The 20,507-nt window shown below is 65.1% G+C and overlaps 2 protein-coding genes across 2 annotated transcripts in view; both read left to right on the top strand.

The window, feature by feature from the left end:
* The first annotated feature begins 6,035 nt into the window (after positions 1–6,035).
* Positions 6,036–12,052, top strand: TMEM102 (transmembrane protein 102). The gene is given in 5 exon segments (XM_073326923.1): positions 6,036–6,104; positions 7,570–7,766; positions 8,661–9,930; positions 9,932–10,110; positions 10,113–12,052. Coding segments are annotated over 4 exon segments (1,806 nt in total). The 5' UTR covers positions 6,036–6,104; positions 7,570–7,573; the 3' UTR covers positions 10,277–12,052.
* Positions 12,053–14,797: 2,745 nt separating this feature from the next.
* Positions 14,798–20,507, top strand: part of FGF11 (fibroblast growth factor 11) — a 14,843-nt gene continuing 9,133 nt past the window's right edge. The window contains exon 1 of the mRNA XM_073326916.2: positions 14,798–16,814. Within this exon, the coding sequence (XP_073183017.1) occupies positions 16,622–16,814 (193 nt within the window). The 5' untranslated portion in view covers positions 14,798–16,621. The remainder of the gene's footprint in view (positions 16,815–20,507) is intronic.

Here is a 20,507-nt window from a genome sequence, read left to right as displayed (position 1 = left end):
GGTCGGGAGTGGGGGCCACCGGCGGGGCTGGGGGGGGCAGGGGCTGCGGGTCGGGAGGGGGGGCACTGGGGGGGGCAGGGGGCTGCGGGTCGGGAGTGGGGGGCACCGGCGGGGCTGGGGGGGGCAGGGGGCTGCGGGTCGGGAGGGGGGGCACTGGGGGGGGCAGGGGGCTGCGGGTCGGGAGTGGGGGGCACCGGCGGGGCTGGGGGGGGCAGGGGGCTGCGGGTCGGGAGGGGGGGGCACCGGCGGGGCTGGGGGGGGATTTATAAGTGGCCCCCTGCCCCTGTCACACGGAGCCGCCTGCGCGAATCCCAGCTGAAGGGGGCGGGGGGGGGATTCGCCGTGGGGGGGGGGTTGGCGGAGGTAACCATGGCAACGCCGTGCTCCACGAGCTGACCCTGCATTGCGGGGGGGGGGCGGAGCTGGGAGCCCGGCGCCGAGATGCGGCCACCTCTGGGGCGGGGCGGGGCGGCGGCGCCGAACACGGCAGCGGGTCCTTCCCCTCGCCCTGGTTCACACCGAATTTCCTTCTCGCTTCACTCCGGCGCGCCCCAGTTCCCAGGGCCCTGGCTCCAGCCCCCGGGGGAGTCCCCTGCGCCCCTCACTCCTCCCCCACCCTGCTTCTCTCCCCGGCTCCGGAAGAGGAGTGGGGGGCTGGGGGGTGAGAGCGGGGGGGCTGGGAGCCCGGACTCCTGGGTTCGCTCCCCGGCTCTGGGAGGGGAGTGGGGGTCTGGTGGGTTAGCGCAGGGGGGCTGGGAGCCAGGACTCCTGGGTTCTCTCGCTAGCTCTGGGAGGGGAGTGGGGGCTGGTGGGTTAGGGCAGGGGGGGCTGGGAGCCAGGACTCCTGGGTTCGCTCCCTGGCTCTGGGAGGGGAGTGGGGACCTGGGGGGTTAGGGCAGGGGGGGCTGGGAGCTAGGACTCCTGGGTTCGCTCCCTGGCTCTGGGAGGGGAGTGGGGGGTCTGGGGGGTTAGGGCAGGGGGGGCTGGGAGCTAGGACTCCTGGGTTCGCTCCCCGGCTCTGGGAGAGGAGTGGGGGGTCTGGGGGGTTAGGGCAGGGGGGTTGGGAGCCAGGACTCCTGGGTTCGCTCCCTAGCTCTGGGAGGGGAGTGGGGGGCTGGGGGGTGAGAGCAGGGCGGGGCTGGGAGCCAGGACTCCTGGGTTCACTCCCTGGCTCTGGGAGGGGAGTGGGGGGGCTGGGAGCCAGGGGATCCTCTGTAGGGTCCTGGAGCCCTCTGGTGGCAAATCCCTGGAGTGTCTCCTGCATTGTGGGACACCCCTGCCCCCCATATCCTGCAGGGTGAGACCTGGCCCCCCTTCCCCGCCCCACTGAGGCAGCCAGTCCCCGCCCTGGGGCCGGCTGGACGCTCAGACACATCGACACCAGTAGGGGGCAGCACGTGCCCGCGTGTCACAATGGCGGCTCTGCCTCCCCCTGCAGGATGCCCCGGGAACTGCATCACAATGTTCCGGGCCGGGGCCCCCCGCCTCCCTCCGCCCCGCGCTCCCCAGTCAGCTGTGCCGGCAGGGTGGGGGGCAGGGATGCAGGGCCCGGCTCGCAGGCTCCCGGCCCCGCCCCCTCTCCGATGGGGGAGACCCCCTGCCCCCGGTGCCCCATCTCCGGCCCCTGCTGCCTGGACGTTCAGGACACGGTCCTCCTCCTGGTGGCTCTCACCCTGCTGGGGCAGGTCGTCCTGAAGATCGTGACGGTGGTGGGCGGCGCTAGGGGGCGCTGGGGGGCAGGGAGGGGGGCGGGGGGCTCGGCAGGGGGCGCTCTCCCCTGGCAGGCGGGGCTGGCCCCATGGCGGCGCTAGGGGGCGCTGTGGGGCAGGGGGCGGGGCGGGGGACGCTCTCCCCCGGCAGGCGGGGCTGGCCCCAGGGCGTCGCTAGGGGGCGCGGTGGGGCAGGGGGCGGGGGAGATGGTTGTCGCTGCTCCACCCCAGAGGCGGCTGCATTTCCCCGCTCTCAGCCTGTCCCCTGCTCCGCTCCCCAGATCTGCCACCAGCTCTGGAGGCTGCTCACGGGGCTCGGAGGCTTTTTTGTGCCCAAGGGTAAGTTGGGGAGCAGGGGGGAGGGGCGGTTCTGTAAGGGGGGGGGCCCTCCCTGGGGGAGGGCTGGGGGGTGAGAGCCTGGGAGGAGGAAGGGGGGGACTAGACTGGAGGGGGGGCCCTGCTCGCCTCCTACGCCCCACAGAGAAGGGACTTGGGTGTGGGTCCAGCTCATCCCTGGCTTGCGGCTTCCCCATTCAGCCCTTTCCTGCTTCCCCCATTCAGCCCTTTCTTTCTTTCTCCTTAATCCGTTTTCTTTCTTTCTTTCTTTTCTCACTCCTTTCATTCTTTCTTTCTTTCTTCCTTTTTCATTAATCCTTTCTTTTCTCACTCCTTTCATTCTTTCTTTCTTTCTTTCTTTCTCATTTAATTCATTTCTTTCTTTCTTTTATCACTCATTTTTTTCTTTCTTTCTTTCTTCCTTTTTCATTAATCCTTTCTTTTCTCACTCCTTTCATTCTTTCTTTCTTTCTCATTTAATTCATTTCTTTCTTTCTTTTATCACTCATTTTTTTCTTTCTTCTTTTCTCACTAATCCTTTCTTTCTTTTTCTCACTCCTTTCCTTCTTTCTTTTTCTCACTCCTTTCTTTCTTTCTTTTCTCATTCATTTCTTTCTTTCTTTCTCATTTAGTCAATTTCTTTCTTCCTTCCTTTCTCATTAACTCTTTCTTTCTTTCTTTCTTTCTTTCTTATTAATCCATTCTTTCTTTCTATCTTTCTTTGTTTCTCACTCATTTCTTTCTTTCTTTCTCACCCTCACAGCACCTCCATCCCCGCCGCCCGACGCCACCATCCGGAAGCCCCGCTGCCCGACGCACGACCCGAGCCCCATCTCTCCCCGTCACCGGCGCGCCCCTCCCTGGGAGCTGCCCCTGCCTCGGCTCTGCCCCTGGGAACCCATGCGGCTCACCATGGACGTCAACCTGCACCGGGACCCGCCCCGGCACGACCGTGTGCCCCCCCGGGGCCTCCACGACGCACCTCGGCACCGCCCCAACGCCCTGGGGCCCTACCATAACTGCACCTGCCCCCGGGCCGCGTCGGCCTCCTCTGCCCTGCCCCGCTATGCCAGCCAGCCCAAGCTGCGCCCGGCCACCGTCTCCCGCGGCACCGACGCCCGCCCGGTACCCGGGGTCCGGTTCCGCCCCACCAGCCGGGAGGAGCTGGTCTTGTCGGGGGCCGAATCCCAGCATCAGCGGCCCACCAAGGTCTACATCTACCCAGTCCACCCGGAGACGCCGCCTGGCAGCCGCGACCCATCACCCCGGGCGCCGGGAGCTGCGCTGGAAGGAGAGCGCGGGGAGGCCAGCAGGGGGCGCCAGGCAGGCCACCGACACCACCGAGGGAGGGGGGGCAGCGGAGAAGCAGGCGCTACCCAGTGGCCGCGCCCGGTATTTCAAAGTGCAGGAGCCCTCCATGCAGGACTGGGTCTACCGGCCCCTCAGGAGCCCCACTGGAACTGGAACCAAGTGGGCTAAAGTGCGGGGCCTGCTCTCCCCCCTGCCCTAGCTTGGAAAATAAAGAGTAAAGCCACGTAGCACTGGTGGGTGCCTGGCCCCAGCCCCCTGCCTCTAACCACTCGACCCCACTCCCCTCCCGGAGCCCGGGAGAGAACCCAGGAGTCCTGGCTCCCAGCTCCCCCAGCTCTAACCAACCAGACCCACTGCCCTCCCAGAGCCCGGAGAGAACCCAGGAGTCCTGGCTCCCAGCTCCCCCTGCTCCAACCCACCAGACCCCACTCCCCTCCCAGAGCCAGGGAGAGAACCCAGGAGTCCTGCCTGCAAATCTCATGCCACTGGGGTGAATTGGGCGCGGGGCGGGGCTGTGACATCAGCGAGCAGGGTCTTCGGGGTGGGGGGGAGATACCAAAGAACTACCGCCCCCAGCATGCTTTGCGGGATGGCTTTTCTCCTGGAGAAACTACAGCTCCCAGGTTGCCTATGGCTCAGAATTGCCCCCGGTTTCGGTGTTTCATTTTAATGCCCATGGGGCCCTGCAAAATGTTCTCTTCCCCAAGGGGCCCTACAGTGATACAGATGGGGGCCCACGGCCGGCTGGGGGCTGGGAGGGAGAGCTACACTTCCCAGAGTGCATTGGGCAAGGGAGAGTGGCAGGACTACAATCCCCAGGAGGCACTGGGGCCATTGGCAGCACTACAATTCCCAGGGTGCATTGGGGGAGCGGCAGGACTACAATTCCAGGGTGCACTGGGGGTATTGGCAGGACTTCAGTTCCCAGGGAGCATTGTGGGGTATTGGCAACACTACAATTCCCAGGATGCATTGCGGGGTATTGGCAGGACTACAATCCCCAGGGGGCAGTGGGGCTCGTCCTGCTAGGGGCGGGGCTGGCCGCTCCCAGGTGAGCTCCTTCTGCCAGGTGTGTGATTCCCCGCCCCGCCCGGCGTGGGCTGCAGGGAGGGGGCCTCTGTTCCCCACACCTGGCTTGGGGCGGGGCTTTACCTGGCTGGGGGCGGGGCTTAGCACACCTGGAGCTGGCCCGGCCAAGGAAGGAGGCAGAAGGAGGAAGTGTCGCTCCCACCTGTTGGGGGGGCAAAGCTGGGTCCCCCGGGCTCCTCCCATAGGGGCTGGATCTGTGTGAGCCCCCGAAACCCTTCCCCCCCCCGCCCTCAGGTGGGACCCAGGCATCCAGCGTCGGCCACGCGCAGCTGGGAGGTAAAGACCCCAGCCCTACAGGTGCCCCCCAATCCGACCCGCAGCCCCCCCCAGCCCAGCCCTGCCGGTGCCCCTCATTCCCGACCCGCAGCCCCCCCCAGCCCAGCCCCGCCGGTGCCCTCCAATCCCGACCTGCAGCCCCCCCAGCCCAGCCCTGTCAGTGCCCCCCAATCCTGACCTGCAGCCCCCACAGCCCAGCCCCGCCGATGCCCCCCCACCCCGACCCACAGCCCCCCCACAGCCCAGCCCAGCCCTGCCAGTGCCCCTCACTCCCGACCCACAGCCCCCCCACAGCCCAGCCCCGTTGGTGCACCCCAATCCCGACCCCCAGCCCCCCACAGCCCAGCCCCGCCGATGCCCCCCCACTCCGACCCACAACCCCCCACAGCCCAGCCCAGCCCTGCCACTGCCCCTCACTCCCAACCCACAGCCCCCCCAGCCCAGCCCTGCCGGTGCCCCCCAATCTCGACCCGCAGCCCCCCCCCCCCAGCCCAGCCCCGCCAGTGCCCCTCACTCCCAACCCCACAGCCCCTCCAGCCCAGCCCTGCCGGTGCCCCCCCAATCTCGACCCGCAGCCCCCCCCAGCCCTGCCGGTGCCCCTCACTCCCGACCCCCAGCCCCCCCACAGCCCAGCCCGCCGGTGCCCCCCACTCCCAAACCCCAGCCCCCCCACAGCCCAGCCCCGCCGGTGCCCCTCACTCCCGACCCACAGCCCCCCCACAGCCCAGCCCCGTTGGTGCACCCCAATCCCGACCCGCAGCCCCCCCCAGGCCAGCCCCGCTGGTGCCCCCACTCCTGACCCCCAAGCCCCCCAACAGCTGAGCCCACCGGTGCCCCCCAATCCTGACCCGCAGCCCCCACAGCCCAGCCCTGCTGGTGCCACTCACTCCCGACACACAGCCCCCCCGAGCCCAGCCCTGCCGGTGCTCCCCACTCCCGACCTTCATCCCCCTGCTGCCCCAGCCCTGTCCCCCGCATCTCTGCCAGTGCCCTCACTCCCAGTGCTTGGGGAGGGGGTCTGGAGAAGGCTGGGAGGAGGGGAGATGTGGGGGTGGGCCCCGCTTATAGGGCAATGGGCGACGGGGAGGGGCTGACTGGGACAGCAGGTCGAGGAAAAATCATGGAGCAGGTCCTCAAAGAATCAATCCTGAAGCACTTGCATGAGAGGAAAGTGATCAGGAACAGCCAGCATGGATTCACCAAGGGAAGGTCATGCCTGACTAATCTAATCGCCTTCTATGATGAGATTACTGGTTCTGTGGATGAGGGGAAAGCAGTGGATACTCTGAGATAGCGCGTCTTTAGCAAAGCTTTTGACACGGTCTCCCACAGTATTCTTGTCAGCAAGTTAAAGAAGTATGGGCTGGATGAATGGACTATAAGGTGGGTAGAAAGCTGGCTAGATCGTCGGGCTCAACGGGGAGTGATCAATGGCTCCATGTCTAGTTGGCAGCCGGTGTCAAGTGGAGTGCCCCAAGGGTCGGTCCTGGGGCCGGTTTTGTTCAATATCTTCATAAATGATCTGGAGGATGGTGTGGATTGCACTCTCAGCAAATTTGCGGATGATACTAAACTGGGAGGAGTGGTAGATACGCTGGAGGGCAGGGATAGGATACAGAGGGGCCTAGACAAATTGGAGGATTGGGCCAAAAGAAATCTGATGAGGTTCAATAAGGATAAGTGCAGGGTCCTGCCCTTAGGACGGAAGAACCCAATGCACAGCTACAGACTAGGGACCGAATGGCTCAGCAGCAGTTCTGCGGAAAAGGACCTAGGGGTGACAGTGGACGAGAAGCTGGATCTGAGTCAACAGTGTGCCCTTGTTGCCAAGAAGGCCAATGGCATTTTGGATGTATAAGTAGGGGCATAGCGAGTAGATCGAGGGACGTGATCGTTCCCCTCTATTCGACATGGGTGAGGCCTCATCTGGAGTACTGTGTCCAGTTTTGGGCCCCACACTTCAAGAAGGATGTGGATAAATTGGAGAGAGTCCAGCGAAGGGCAACAAAAATGATTAGGGGACTGGAACACATGAGTTATGAGGAGAGGCTGAGGGAGCTGGGATTGTTTAGTCTTCAGAAGAGAAGAACGAGGGGGGATTTGATAGCTGCTTTCAACTACCTGAAAGGGGGTTCCAAAGAGGATGGCTCTAGACTGTTCTCAATGGTAGCAGATGACAGAACAAGGAGTAATGGTCTCAAGTTGCAGTGGGGGAGGTTTAGGTTGGATATTAGGAAAAACTTTTTCACTAAGAGGGTGGTGAAACACTGGAATGCGTTACCTAGGGAGGTGGTAGAATCTCCTTCCTTAGAGGTTTTGAAGGTCAGGCTTGACAAAGCCCTGGCTGGGATGATTTAACTGGGAATTGGTCCTGCTTCGAGCAGGGGGTTGGACTAGATGACCTTCTGGGGTCCCTTCCAACCCTGAGATTCTATGATTCTATGAGGAAGGGGGCTGTGGCAAGGGGGCAGCTACTGACGAGGGGAGTTCGTGGCGGGGGATGACCTTGCTAATGACCATGGGGGGCAGGTTATGGGCATAGAAGAGAGGGCAGATTACACCTGGGTGCGGATGGGGTCAGGATATGGGGTTGGATGGGGGGGCAGGTTATGGAGTAGGGGGGACTGGGGGCAGGATACAGGGGAAGGGGCAGGTTATGGGGGAGCGGCTTTGGGGCACCTGGGCGCAGATGGAGCGTGGGGGGCTCGGTTGGAGGGGCAGGTTATGGGGTGGGGGAGGGGCAGTTTCGGGAGGGGTCCAGTCTAGCAGTGCAATGGTAGAGAAAGGTGGGACCCCTCCCTGGCGCCCCTCCTTTTACCCCCTTCCCCTTGTCCCCCTGCCCGTGCAGGGTCATGACCTCCCCAGAGTGGGGCTCTGTCCCCCGCCCGGCCCAGCCCCTCACGGACCTGGATTTCCACTCGGGGGCCCGGATCGCTGAACTCAACCAGCTGGTCCAGGAGCTCAGCAAGCGGACGGCACGGGACCCAGGCGTCCGGGCCACCCAGGAGCTGGTGGTGCTCAAGGACTTTGTGTTCTCCTTGCTGGGTGAGTGCCGGGAGCCCGGACGCCTGGGTTCTCTCCCCGGCTCTGGGAGGGGAGTGGGGGCTGGTGGGTCAGAGCAGGGGGGCCGGGAGCCCGGACGCCTGGGTTCTCTCCCCGCTCTGGGAGGGGAGTGGGGGCTGGTGGGTTAGAGTGGAAGTGGGGCTGGGAGCCCGGACTCCTGGGTTCTCTCCCCGGCTCTGGGAGGGAAGTGGGGGCTGGTGGTTAGAGCAGGGGGGAGCTGGGAGCCCGGACGCCTGGGTTCTCTCCCCGGCTCTGGGCAGGGAGCGGGGGCTGGTGGGTTAGAGCAAGGGTGGGCTGGGAGCCGGGACGCCTGGGTTCTCTCCCTGGCTCTGGGAGGGGAGTGGGGGCTGGTGGGTCAGAGCAGGGGGGCTGGGAGCCCGGACGCCTGGGTTCTCTCCCCGGCTCTGGGAGGGGAGTGGGGGCTGGTGGGTTAGAGTGGAAGTGGGGCTGGGAGCCCGGACTCCTGGGTTCTCTCCCCGGCTCTGGGAGGGCAGTGGGGGCTGGTGGGTTAGAGCAGGGGGGAGCTGGGAGCCCGGACGCCTGGGTTCTCTCCCCGGCTCTGGGCAGGGAGCAGGGGCTGGTGGGTTAGAGCAAGGGTGGGCTGGGAGCCGGGACGCCTGGGTTCTCTCCCTGGCTCTGGGAGGGGAGTGGGGGCTGGTGGGTCAGAGCAGGGGGGCTGGGAGCCCGGACGCCTGGGTTCTCTCCCCGGCTCTGGGAGGGGAGTGGGGGCTGGTGGGTTAGAGTGGAAGTGGGGCTGGGAGCCCGGACTCCTGGGTTCTCTCCTGAACTCTGAGGCTATGGTGGTTGGATGCAGATGAGTCAACCCGGACTCCTGGGTTCCTTTTTTTCCTAGCCCCTCGTCCTTTCTCCCGCCAGGTCTGGTGCAGCAGCTGGACGGGAGGCTCCCGTTGGCCAACGAGTACCTCCTCCTCTCCGGCGGGGCCCGCCAGGGCACGGTGGACATGGACCCAGGCGTCCTGGGCCGCTCGGCTCCGGGGGCCGACTACGATGCCGACTACACCCTCCTGGTGCCCGTCCTCCAGGCCCGCGGCTGCCCCGTCACTCTGGACATGTGCCGGTGCCCACCGGGCCACGCCTGGCTGGCGCTAGGCCCCTTCGGGCCCGAGGCTTGCCGCCGCTGGGCCGACTGCTGCCGTGACCATGGCGGCGAGGCCTACCTGGCCCCAGGCCTGGTCTCGGCCTGGTTCTCCCAGGCCTTGGGCGCCGTGGCCGACAGGGTCCGGGCTGCCCCGCGCCGAGGGGGGCCGGTGGTGGAGCGGGTGGCCGGCCACGGGGGCCTCGTCACCCTGCTCCTGAGCCACGGCACGGTGCGGGCGCTGTACGACGTGGTGCCCGTGGTGGCCTTCCAGGGGTGGCCGGCGGTGGCCCAGGAGTGGCTGGGCCGCAGCCATTTCTGGGACGGCAAGCTGAGGGAGGAGGACGTGGCCGGGGGCTTCTACCTCCTGCCCGGCTCGGGCCCAGCTTGGCGTGAGGCCTCGGGCCCAGGGGAGGCCTCGGACCCGGCTTGGCGTGAGGCCTCGGGCCCAGTGGAGGCCTCGGGCCCGGCTTGGCGTGAGGCCTCGGGCCCAGTAGACGCCTCGGGCCCAGCTGGACATGAGGCCTCGGACCCGGTGGAGGCCTCGGACCCGGTGGAGGCCTCGGGCCCGGCTTGGCGGGAGGCCTCGGACCCGGTGGAGGCCTCGGGCCCGGCTTGGCGGGAGGCCTCGGGCCCGGTGGAGGCCTCGGGCCCGGCTTGGCGGGAGGCCTCGGGCCCGGTGGAGGCCTCGGGCCCGGCTTGGCGGGAGGCCTCGGGCCCGGTGGAGGCCTCGGGCCCGGCTTGGCGGGAGGCCTCGGGCCCGGTGGAGGCCTCGGGCCCAGCTTGGCGGGAGGCCTCGGGCCCGGTGGAGGCCTCGGGCCCGGCTTGGCGGGAGGCCTCGGGCCCGGTGGAGGCCTCGGGCCCGGCTTGGCGGGAGGCCTCGGGCCCGGCTTGGCGGGAGGCCTCGGGCCCGGTGGAGGCCTCGGGCCCGGCTTGGCGGGAGGCCTCGGGCCTCGCTTGGCGTCTGTCCTTCTCCCGGAGCGAGTTCCATCTCAAGAAGGCCGTGCCGCCCCCGCTGCTCCAGGCCTACCGGGCCGCCCGGGCCGCCCTCGGCGGGGCCTGGGGCGGGCGGGGCGGGGCCCTACTACCTCTGGACCCTGGTGCTCTGGGCCTGCGAGCGCCTGCCCGCCCGCTACCTGGGCCGGGAGGAGAACGCGGCCCATTGCCTGCTGGGCCTGCTGGACGACATGGCCGCCGGCCTCGGGGCCGGGGCCGGTCCCCACTACTTCCTGCCGGCTACGACAGGCTGGCGGGGGTCCCGGAGCCGGGCCTGGCCCACGCGGTGGCTGCCGTCAGGGGGGACCCGGCGGGGCACCTGCGGGAAGCGGTGGAGAGGGTCAAGATGGCTGCCAAGTTGGGCAGGGGGCTGGACGCGGGAGCCGAGGCTGAGGAGTAGGGGTGGGGTGTCATATCATCTCCCTCTGCTCTGGGAAGGGAGTGGGGTCTAGGGTTAGAGCAGGTGGGCTGGGCGCCAGGACTCCTGGGTTCTCTCCCCAGCGCTGGAAGGGGAGTGGGGTCTAGGGGTTAGAGCAGGTGGGCTGGGCGCCAGGACTCCTGGGTTCTCTCCCTGGCTCTGGGAGGGGAGCAGGGAAGCGGGTCTGGGAGCCAGGACTCCTGGGTTCTCTGTATTCCCACTCTCTTCGGGGTTTGGAGGTTGCCTGACTCCTCCTGTCATGAAAATCCACGTTTCCCAGACAGCTCAGGGCTACTAAGACTTTATCGTGGGTTACTCATACATATATATATGTATTTTGGTACCATTTAAATGTGCCAAAAAGAGTCCGGAATTAGGGGGAGGGGGAACTGATCCAAGAGAACCCCAAAATGAAGGTATTGTCAGGGGCCTTTGGATCTATTTGATTGCAGGGGTGACAGCATTTTTGGGGTGAGTATCAGACCCGGGGGGGGGTTGTCTTGTAACATGTGGGAGCTGTCCGATGGGGAACCTCGATATTTTGCGGGAGCTGGCATGGGAAATTGGACGGGGACCCCAGAATTATAGGGGGTCGGATGCATTCAGTTCTTTTCAGTGGCCTGTGAGCCCCAAAATATCAGCTGGATATTTCCGCTGAGAGTTTGATCCCCTGTTTTGTGGGGGAGCGTTGGCGGCTGGAAAATTGGGGCGTTGGGTACCGATGGGCAGTGAACCCCAAATGAGGGGCTATTGAATCTTTCCACTGGGCCCCCAAAATCAGTACTGTGGGGGTGAACAGCTGGGCTGTGCCCCTGAAAAGTTTGGGGTTCTCTGGAGTTTAGCGGCGTAGACTAGGCTGTGGCCCCGGTCAAGTGCCCCCCCTCCTGTTAAATGTGGGGGCCCAGAGCAATTTGGTAGAAGGGGGCTTGCGGGAAGGCCAGTGATTTTCCGGGTAGTTCTTCGTCCCTCTGTCCTTTTGGGGGACAGCGGGTTGTGTGTTGTCCCTGATGGAAGGGATGGGCCGATGGGTGGGGGGCGTGAGGGGGTATCTCTGGGGATTGGGATGCCAGCGGCGTCTGCACATCTGGGCCCCCCAGGCCTGCGCGGGAACGAGATGTTTCCTTTTTTGTAGATAATAAAAAGTAAATTGGAAGGCACTGGGTGGGCCGGTGTATTTCGCTGCCCCCCTGCCGGTGTGGGGGGGGGGAGCTGGGCTGGGCTAGCAGGGGCTGTGGGTCGGGAGTGAGGGGCACCGGCAGAGCCCTGAGTCCCCCACTATCCCATGAGCCCCAGGGCCCATAGCCTGGCAATCAGGGTGAAGCCGGGAGGGTGGATTAGGATCCTGATCCGCTTATAGCTTCTGGCCTTGCCTCTCTCCGGCTTGGCCAATGAAGCGGCCGAATTTGCATATGCAGATCAGGATACCAATTAGCTCCGGTTTCAAGACAGAGCCAGAAAGGTCGGTTTCAAGGCTCCCCCTCCTCCCCCAACGGACGGGCCTGGCAGGGGGTGCTCTCCGCCTTTCCACACACACACACACACACCCCAGGCCGGCAGGGGTGAGTCTGGCTGAGTCGTCATCCTCAATCGCACTTTTCACCCATAATCGCTAAAGCCCATCTGGATTTTCTCCGGAAAGTCTGGCCCTGATCCCCGGCGTCTGGGCAGGATCTCCGCGGGGGCGCCGCCGCCATTTGTCCTGAAATCCCTGGCCCGGCCCAGGCCCGGTTCTGCTTCGGTTCCTGTACTTGGCAAATATCGCTGTTAAACAGCTCCCCAGAGGTGGGCGCATCTCGGCGCCGGGCGAGGGGTCCCCGGGTCACCGGCCGCCCCACCCCAGAGCTGGCTCCATCTCAGCGCCGGGCAAGGGATCCCTGGGTCACCACCCGCCCTGTCCCAGAGGTGGCCGCATCTCGGCACTGGGCAAGGGGTCCTTCGGTCACTGGCTGCATCTTAGCGCCGGGCAAGGGGTCCCCGGGTAACCAGCCGCCCCGCCCCAGAGGTGGCCGCATCTCAGCGTGTGTGTGTTGTCTGTGGTAACAAGGCAGGGTTGCGTGTGTCATTTTCCAGCACCAATCCAGCCCCAGACACCCCTAGTGGGACAGTTAACCCCGATCTACCCCCATGGCCGCCAGTTGGGCCAAGGGGAGGGACCACCTCTGGGGCGGGGCGGCCGGTGACCCAAAGACCCCTTGCCCAGTGCCGAGATGCAGCCACCTCTGGGGCGGGGCGGCCGGTGACCCAAGGACCCCTTGTCCAGTGCCGAGATGCGGCCACCTCTGGGGCGGGGCGGCCGGTGACCCAAAGACCCCTTGCCCAGTGCCGAGATGCGGCCACCTCTGGGGCGGGGCCCTGGCCAGCTGGCAATGGCAGGGAGCCCTGGGGGTGCAGAGTGAGCCTGATGAAAATTTGATGCAAGGGGTGCGCCCATTGATTGCCTCTGCCCCGGACGCCTGGGTTCTCTCCCCAGCTCTGGGAGGGGAGCGGGGACTGGTGGGGGGGGCTGGGAGCCAGGACTCCTGGGTTCTTTGGATGCTCTGTGACTCGGTTTCCCCCAGGGGCCTAGCCGCCCAGCTGCGACGTCTCGTTCCCCCTTTTCTCAGGCTGTGGCGCCCGGACTGACGCCCCCCTCCCGCACCGAGCTGGCGCTGCCCGCCCCCCCGCAACCCCCCCCCCCGCGCTGCGCTGCCCGTGCCGGCAGGTGGCTAAAAATACCGCTGCAAAATACAACCTTGAGCGCCCGTCCCCGCAAACCAGCGGAGCGATGCGCCCCCCCCTTCTGCGCCTCCCCCCCACCCCGCTGCCAGCCCGATCTCCCCCCTCCCCTCAGTTTCCCATCTCCCTCTAGTCCTCTTCCCCTCCCCCCCATGTGCGCCCCCCCCCCCACAGCTCCTTCCTCCTCCTCCGTCTTTCCGGGATGCCCCCCCCCCCGCCCCGCATCCCTCCTCCGGCCCTGGAGCCCTGCTCAACAAGATGCTAGATCCTGCCTCAGTGGAGGGGGCTGGGAGCCAGGACTCCTGGGTTCTCTCCCCAGCTCTGGGAGGGGAGTGGGGGCTGGTGGGTTGGGGGGGGCTGGGAGTCAGGACTCCTGGGTTCTCTCCCCGGCTCTGGGAGCGGAGTGGGGGCTGGTGGGTTAGAGCAGGGGGGGCTGGGAGCCAGGACTCCTGGGTTCTCTCTCTCTGGCTCTGGGAGGGGAGTGGGGGTTGGGGGCTTAGAGCAGGGTGGGGCTGGGAGCTGGGAGTCAGGACTCCTGGGTTCTCTCCCCGGCTCTGGGAGCGGAGTGGGGGCTGGTGGGTTAGAGCAGGGGGGGCTGGGAGCCAGGACTCCTGGGTTCTCTCCCCAGCTCTGGGAGGGCCGTGGGGGCTGGTGGGTTAGAGCAGGGGGGGCTGGGAGCCAGGACTCCTGGGTTCTCTCTCTCTGGCTCTGGGAGGGGAGTGGGGGTTGGGGGCTTAGAGCAGGGTGGGGCTGGGAGCTGGGAGCCAGGACACCTGGGTTCTCTCCCAGCTCTGGGAGGGGAGTGGGGGCTGGTGGGTTGGGGGGGGCTGGGAGTCAGGACTCCTGGGTTCTCTCCCCGGCTCTGGGAGCGGAGTGGGGGCTGGTGGGTTAGAGCAGGGGGGGCTGGGAGCCAGGACTCCTGGGTTCTCTCCCCAGCTCTGGGAGGGCCGTGGGGGCTGGTGGGTTAGAGCAGGGGGGGGCTGGGAGCCAGGACTCCTGGGTTCTCTCCCCGACTCTGGGAGGGCCGTGGGGGCTGGTGGGTTAGAGCAGGGAGGGGCTGGGAGCCAGGACTCCTGGGTTCTCTCCCCGGCTCTGGGAGGGCCGTGGGGGCTGGTGGGTTAGAGCAGGGGGGGGCTGGGAGCCAGGACTCCTGGGTTCTCTCCCCGGCTCTGGGAGGGCCGTGGGGGCTGGTGGGTTAGAGCACGGGGGACTGGGGGCCAGGACTCCTGGGTTCTCTCCCCGGCTCTGGGAGGGCCGTGGGGGCTGGTGGGTTAGAGCACGGGGGACTGGGGGCCAGGACTCCTGGGTTCTCTCCCTGGCTCTGGGAGGGGAGCGGGGGCTGATGGGTTAGAGCTGGGGGGGCTGGGAGCCAGGACTCCTGGGTTCTCTCTCTCTGGCTCTGGGAGGGCAGTGGGGGCTGGTGGTTGGAGCAGGGGGTCTGGGAGTCAGGACACCTGGGTTCTCTCCCTGCCACTAGCGCGTGAACCGGCCCCCCCTCACCCCCCCCTCCTTCCCGCCGCCCGGGGGGTTTTTTCCAGCCAGGCAGCAGCCGAGCGAACCCTGCAAATGTCACCCTTCGCCGCCGGGGCTCGGGCGTGGGGGGGGGAGACCGGCCTGTGTCACCAGCCATGCCCCCCCCCACCCCCCCGGCCGCTGGAGCGAGGAGATTTAATGAGCGGGGGAGGGAAGAGTGGGAGAGGCGAGGGGGGTGGGTTGGGGAGGTGCGGGGGGGGGGCTGAATAATTCCCCCCCCCCCATCGCGAGGCACCACCCAGTGATGGATAAAACTTTCCCCGGGGGGGGGTCTGTCAGAGGCTCCCTGCTTCAGCCCCCCACCTCCTCCCGTCACCTTTGGGGTGCTTTCTGAGATGGGCTCCCTGGCCCCGCTCTAAGCCCCAGCGTCCCCTTTGAGCGAGCGACCCCCCCCCATCACAGCCCACAGCGGTAAAGAGCCATCTGGGCTGGGGGGGGGGGCTGCGGGTCGGGAGTGAGGGGCACCGGCAGGGCTGGGGGGGGCAGGGTTGGGTTAGCACCTCAGCCCCCCTCAGGCCTGCCTCCTTCAGGGCAGGACAAACACCCCCAAATATGGCTGTTTGGGGGGTCCAGCATCACCCCGCTTCAGACACCCCTTTCCCTTCTCATCTCTGGGGGGAGGCCACAGGGAGTCCCCTGGCCTCAGCCAGCCTGGGGGGTCGAGCAGCCCCCCTCTTCTAGACTGGAACTGAGCTAGCTTTGACAGGGAGAAACGGGGGGTGCCCCAATCCTGAGCTAGACTAGGGGAGGGGATCCCCCAATACTAGGGTGGTGGGAAGGGGGTCCCCCAATACTGAGCTAGACTAGGGGAGGGGATCCCCCAATACTGAGCTAGACTAGGGGAGGGGATCCCCCAATACTAGGGTGGTGGGAAGGGGGTCCCCCAATACTGAGCTAGACTAGGGGAGGGATCCCCCAATACTAGGGTGGTGGGAAGCGGGTCCCCCAATACTGAGCTAGACTAGGGGAGGGATCCCCCAATACTAGGGTGGTGGGAAGCAGGTCCCCCAATACTGAGCTAGCTTTGAGGGGGAAGCTCAGGGGGTCCCCAGGACTCAGCTAGACTAGGGGATGGGGTCCCCCAATGCTAAACTCGTCTGGGGGGGCCCTGGAATTGAGCCATTCCTTGGGGCAGGCAAGGCATGGGGAATTCCCCTCCTGCTCCCACCAGCTGTAGGTTCCCCAAGTGTGTTTGGGGGGACCCACAGGTTCCCGTGTGACATTGTGTGTGTGTTTTCTTTCTCCATCCCTTTCTCTCTCTCTCCATCCCCGCCCTTCTCCCATCCCTCCATCCCTCCCCTCCGCTTCGCCGCTTCTCCACACACACAGCCATCCACGAATTAACCTCGCCGGCTGAAGGACAACCGGGATTGTGTAGCACGCTATGTGTGTGTCTGTGTGTGTCTGTCTGTCTGTGTCTGGGGGGGACGACACCCCCCAGCCCCCTTTCTCCGCAGCCCAGCGGAGGGAGGAATAAAAGAAGTTCGATCTCCAGGAATCTCGCCCCGTCTTTCTCTCCACCAGCTCATTAATTTCTGGTGCCGACCCAGCTCCGGGACGGTGCGTGATTTTCGGAGCCCGCGTCCGCGCTGATTTCTCCGGGCTGCCGCGCTCCTGGAAATTTCTGTGCGGGGGGCAGCAGGTTTGGACGGCGGGAGACGGGTGGGGGGGGCCCAAATCCGGACCGCCGGTCGCTTTGGAAGGGAATCGATTTTGCCGAGGCCGAGCGGGGTTCTGTTCTCTCGTCCCCGGACCTTGACTGTACCTTGAGCAAGAAATTTGCACCGGGACCAAAAAAGAAGTGACTACCCCTGGTTGGGGCAGGGAGGCGGGGAGACGCTTGGATTTATTACCCGCTCCGTGTCCCCTGTCCCCCCGTCTTCCCGCACGCCCTCGGCCGATCTGCTGGAAAGGGGAGAAAGAAACCAGCGACCCCCCAGGGCTAAATTCACCCCTCGCCGGATTAACCTCGGTGGGGAGAGGGGGGGTGGGTATAATCCCCCCCTCCCATGGCTTGGCTCTTCTGGGGGATGAGCACGGCGTGAAACCCGCGAGCGGGACACCGGCCGGCGGGGGACCATGGCGGCCCTGGCCAGCTCCTTGATCCGGCAGAAACGGGAGATCCGGGAACCCGTCGCCAGCCGGCCCGTGGCCGCCCAGAGGAAGGTCTGTCCCCGCGGCACCAAGTCCCTCTGCCAGAAGCAGCTGCTCATTTTAATCTCCAAAGTCCGGCTCTGCGGTGGGCGGAAAGGCCGGCTGGAAAAAACACCCGGTGAGTGATATCTGATGGGGGGGGCGGGCGCGCGAGGAGCTGGGGAGGGGAGCGTGGGCCCTATAGTGCTGTAACGGCCTGGTTACAGGTGTGGTACAATGCCTGGGCTATTTCCTGCTTGTGCCCAGGCTGCAATGCCTGGTGCTAACAGCAGGAGGCGCTGTGAGAGGTCGATTGTGCAATATATGGCCTATATTGTCCAGCTTTCCTTGCAATTCCGGGTGCCAACAGCAGGGGGCGGTGTAACAGGTCCGATCATGCACTATAATGCATATATTGCCCATCTTTCCTTGCAATGCCTGGTTCTAACAGCAGGGGGCACTGTGACTGGTCCGTCATGCAATATGCTTCATATATTGACCGTCTTTCCTTGCAGTGGCACCATGAACCAATATTATTTATGAACCGCCACTCAGGGGAGGTGATAAGGGGGGTGTTTTGCCCAGGTTAGATGTTTATATGGACTGGTCAATATTGGGTAATAATGCCTGCCCACCCCACCCCCCAATGAGCACAAGGAGTGTTCTCTTCCTCAGATAAATAAACCCCACTGATTCTTGGGTTTAAAACCACAGTAGGGTCAATATGGACTGGTCCATATAGGACTTTATCGCGCCCCATTGGATGAAACATGTATTGATGTTATGCCATTCCCTCAGAGATGTACATGCTGTGTGGTGTCGTTGGTTTTCAGTCACACTGATGTTTTATATGGACTGGTCTATATGGGGCTAGAGCGGGCCCCGATCCTCTCTCTGCTACTGCAAGAGCAGGGTCAATGGAGCTCAGGACTCCCCAGCTCTGGGAAGGGATTGGGGTCTGATGGGAGCAGGGGCTGGGAGGCAGGACACCTGGGTTCTCTCCCTGGCTCTGGGAGGGGAGTGGAGGCTAATGGTTAGAGCAGGGGGGGCTGGGAGGCAGAACTCCTGGCTTCTCTCCCTAATCCCCTGTTGGTCGAAACCGCCACTGATGAAATCAATGAAATCAATCAATTTTGGCCGTAATTTGGGTTTCAAACCTGGCGGCGTTTATATGGACCGGTCTGTATTGAGCTTCCCCCCCCCCCCCCCCGCTGCCCACAGTGCACCATTTCCCCTGGGCTAGACCAGTCCTGGGGATTCTCTGGGCAGGGGGGTCCATGGGGGCGGGAGCTGCCGTGATATCGGGGAACCAGCCCAAGCCCCATCGTGGCTGACCAGGATGGGGAGGGGAGAGGGGTCCCGAACCCAAGGGATTGGACCCAGGAGTCCGGGTGGCGGGGACCCAGGGGGCAGAAGTGTAATAAAACCCTCCTGCTCGCTCGCTCTTCCCCTGCCCTTCGGCCTTTCCCTCCATTGCCTCATTCTTCCTTTCTTTCTCTTTCTTCCTGTCTTCTTCCGTTCCCTCTTTCCCCAGCCCCTTTCCGGCCATCCCCACCCTCCACCTGGGTCAAAGTCGACCTCATTTCGCTTTCAGGGCCCGAGGGGAGACTCCCCCCCCCCCCGCCCCGAATATTTTGGGAGGTTCACGCTTTCCTGTCGGGGGGGGCACCATCTCCCCCTGAACCCCGAGTCCCCATTCTCTGGCCCCCCGAGCCAGCCAGTCGGTGCCCTGGGGCCAGATGGGAGCCGGCGCCCCCTAGAGGGCAAAGGGCGCAGGGAAGGGTCCATATTGGGACCGTGAGGCCCGGCTTCAATTCCAGAGCCGCCTCCTCCCCGCCCGCCCCATCCTCCTGCTGCATCCACAGTATTTCTTACCCCCCCACACCCCACTGCTTTCCCCCCTCCCCCCCCACTCCCCGCGGTTACTATGAGGCCCTGCTGGGCCCGGTGCCACCTTGGCCTTGGGCCAGCACCTCGTTCTCCTCCCGCGTCCTTGCTGCTGGCAACGGAGGCATTTGTGGCCACTAGCCAAGCACCACGTGCTCCGCAGTGACCCAGGAGTCCGGGAGCTGCCCCACCCCCGCCCCAGCCCTGCTGGTGCCCCCCACTCCCGACCCCCAGCCCCCTGCTAGCCCAACCTGGGGGGTCCCACACCCCTCCTGTGATTTCTATCCCTCGCTGAATCCCATTTGCAGAGCTGGGCGGTGGGAGCCCCAGTGATTTTTCTCCCCCTCTCCCAGGCACTAACCCTTTGCACTGCCAGGCAGCGTGGGCACATTAAAATAAATTAAAGTCATTTACATAAATTTGCATTCATTAAGGGGCGCAGGGCATTGTGGGAGCACAGCTGGATGGGGGAGCAAAGTTGCTCAAGGGGGTTAGGAGCCCGCTGCTATGAAATGAGAGGATGGATCATTATCCAGGGAAATTCACTGCCGGTGCCCCTCACTCCCAACCCGCAGCCCCCTGCTAGCCCAGCCCTGCCCCCCCAGCCTTGTCAGTGCCCCTCACTCCTGGCCCGCAGCCCCACAGCTCCTGGGGGCAGAGGCCGGGGCACTGGGGCGAGGCTGGGAGGGCGAAGGGGGGGCCTGGAGCAGGGCCAGGCCCTGGGGCGGCCAAGGTGACGTGATCACTTAGTGGAATTACAGCGTGGCCGGGTGCAATCGGGCATTGCGGGGGCGGGGGAGGGGAGAGAAAGGAAGGGGGGGAATACACACACACGTGTGCACAGAGCATGTGGACGGGCGGGCCCACACGGAGAACACACACGGACAAGCATGCCACACACACAACCGGCTGCGTTGCAGGATGGGCCAGAGCGCTTCCATTTAGGCCAGGTGCTGGGTTATGAATTATATAAACCCAGCCCATTAAGACGTCCCTTTGCATTTGACTCACTCCAGCGGCCCGTGGGGGCTCGGGGCCAGGACACCTGGGTTCTGTCCCCAACTCTGGGAAGGGAATGGGGGCTGGTGGGGTGCTGGGAGCCAGGACTCCTGGGTTCTCTCCCCAGGCATGAGACAAGCCAGGCCCAACGCTCCATGTTCCTGTTTCCCAGCTGGCGAAAGGCCAGTGGGAGGGTCTCGTGCACGCCCCCCTGTGGGGCAGGAGTCTGTGGTGGGAGCCCAGATGGGGGCAGGGGATTCAGTGGGCCGGTTTCCACCATCATCCTGGCATAACCTGCCCCGGAGGGGAGGGGCTGTGCCGGTGAAACCCAAATCAGTCCTCCCAGGTCTCCTCCTGGTGATTCCCCGCCCCACGTCCCCGCCTTGCACGGGGGTGTCTTCTCGTGAGCCTCCTGCCAGCTCCCCCATTGGGCGGGGCTTCCCGCACCAGTCACGGGTGGATCCCTCGCTCAGGGACCCCCCACACACACACGCAGCGCCATCGACCCTTTGCTCGCTGCCAGGAGGCAAATCATTTGTGCTGCATCCACCGTGTAATGTGTTGCCATAAATCAACCCGGCAGGGGCACCAGGGGGTCAGCTGGGAAGAGACGGGAAGGGGGCTGGGGGAGAGAAGCTGAGGCGGGTGTGGGCTGTGTCTGAACTAAACGCAACCCGGTAACGCACCCTGGGGTATCGACACCCGGGCGCTGGAGCGCGCCACGCAGCCCGCAGATTCACACACATGCAGGCTGCATGTTCCTCGTACGTGCCAAAGACACCCCTCCCCTGCTGTGTGTACACACACCCACGCTCAGAGTCACACCGGCCCGCGGCCCCGTACACCCCCCCCAGGCGGCCGGCCGCACGCCTCACGGGTACACACACGCCCGTCCGCGCTCGCCAAACCACGCAACCCCACCCACTGCACGCCTCGACCCCGCACA

The sequence above is a fragment of the Lepidochelys kempii genome, chromosome 28 (assembly GCF_965140285.1).
Source record: "Lepidochelys kempii isolate rLepKem1 chromosome 28, rLepKem1.hap1, whole genome shotgun sequence".
Lineage (NCBI taxonomy): Eukaryota > Metazoa > Chordata > Testudines > Cheloniidae > Lepidochelys > Lepidochelys kempii.
Note: the sequence above shows the minus strand (reverse complement) of the source record. Positions and strands in the feature narration are given on the sequence as shown.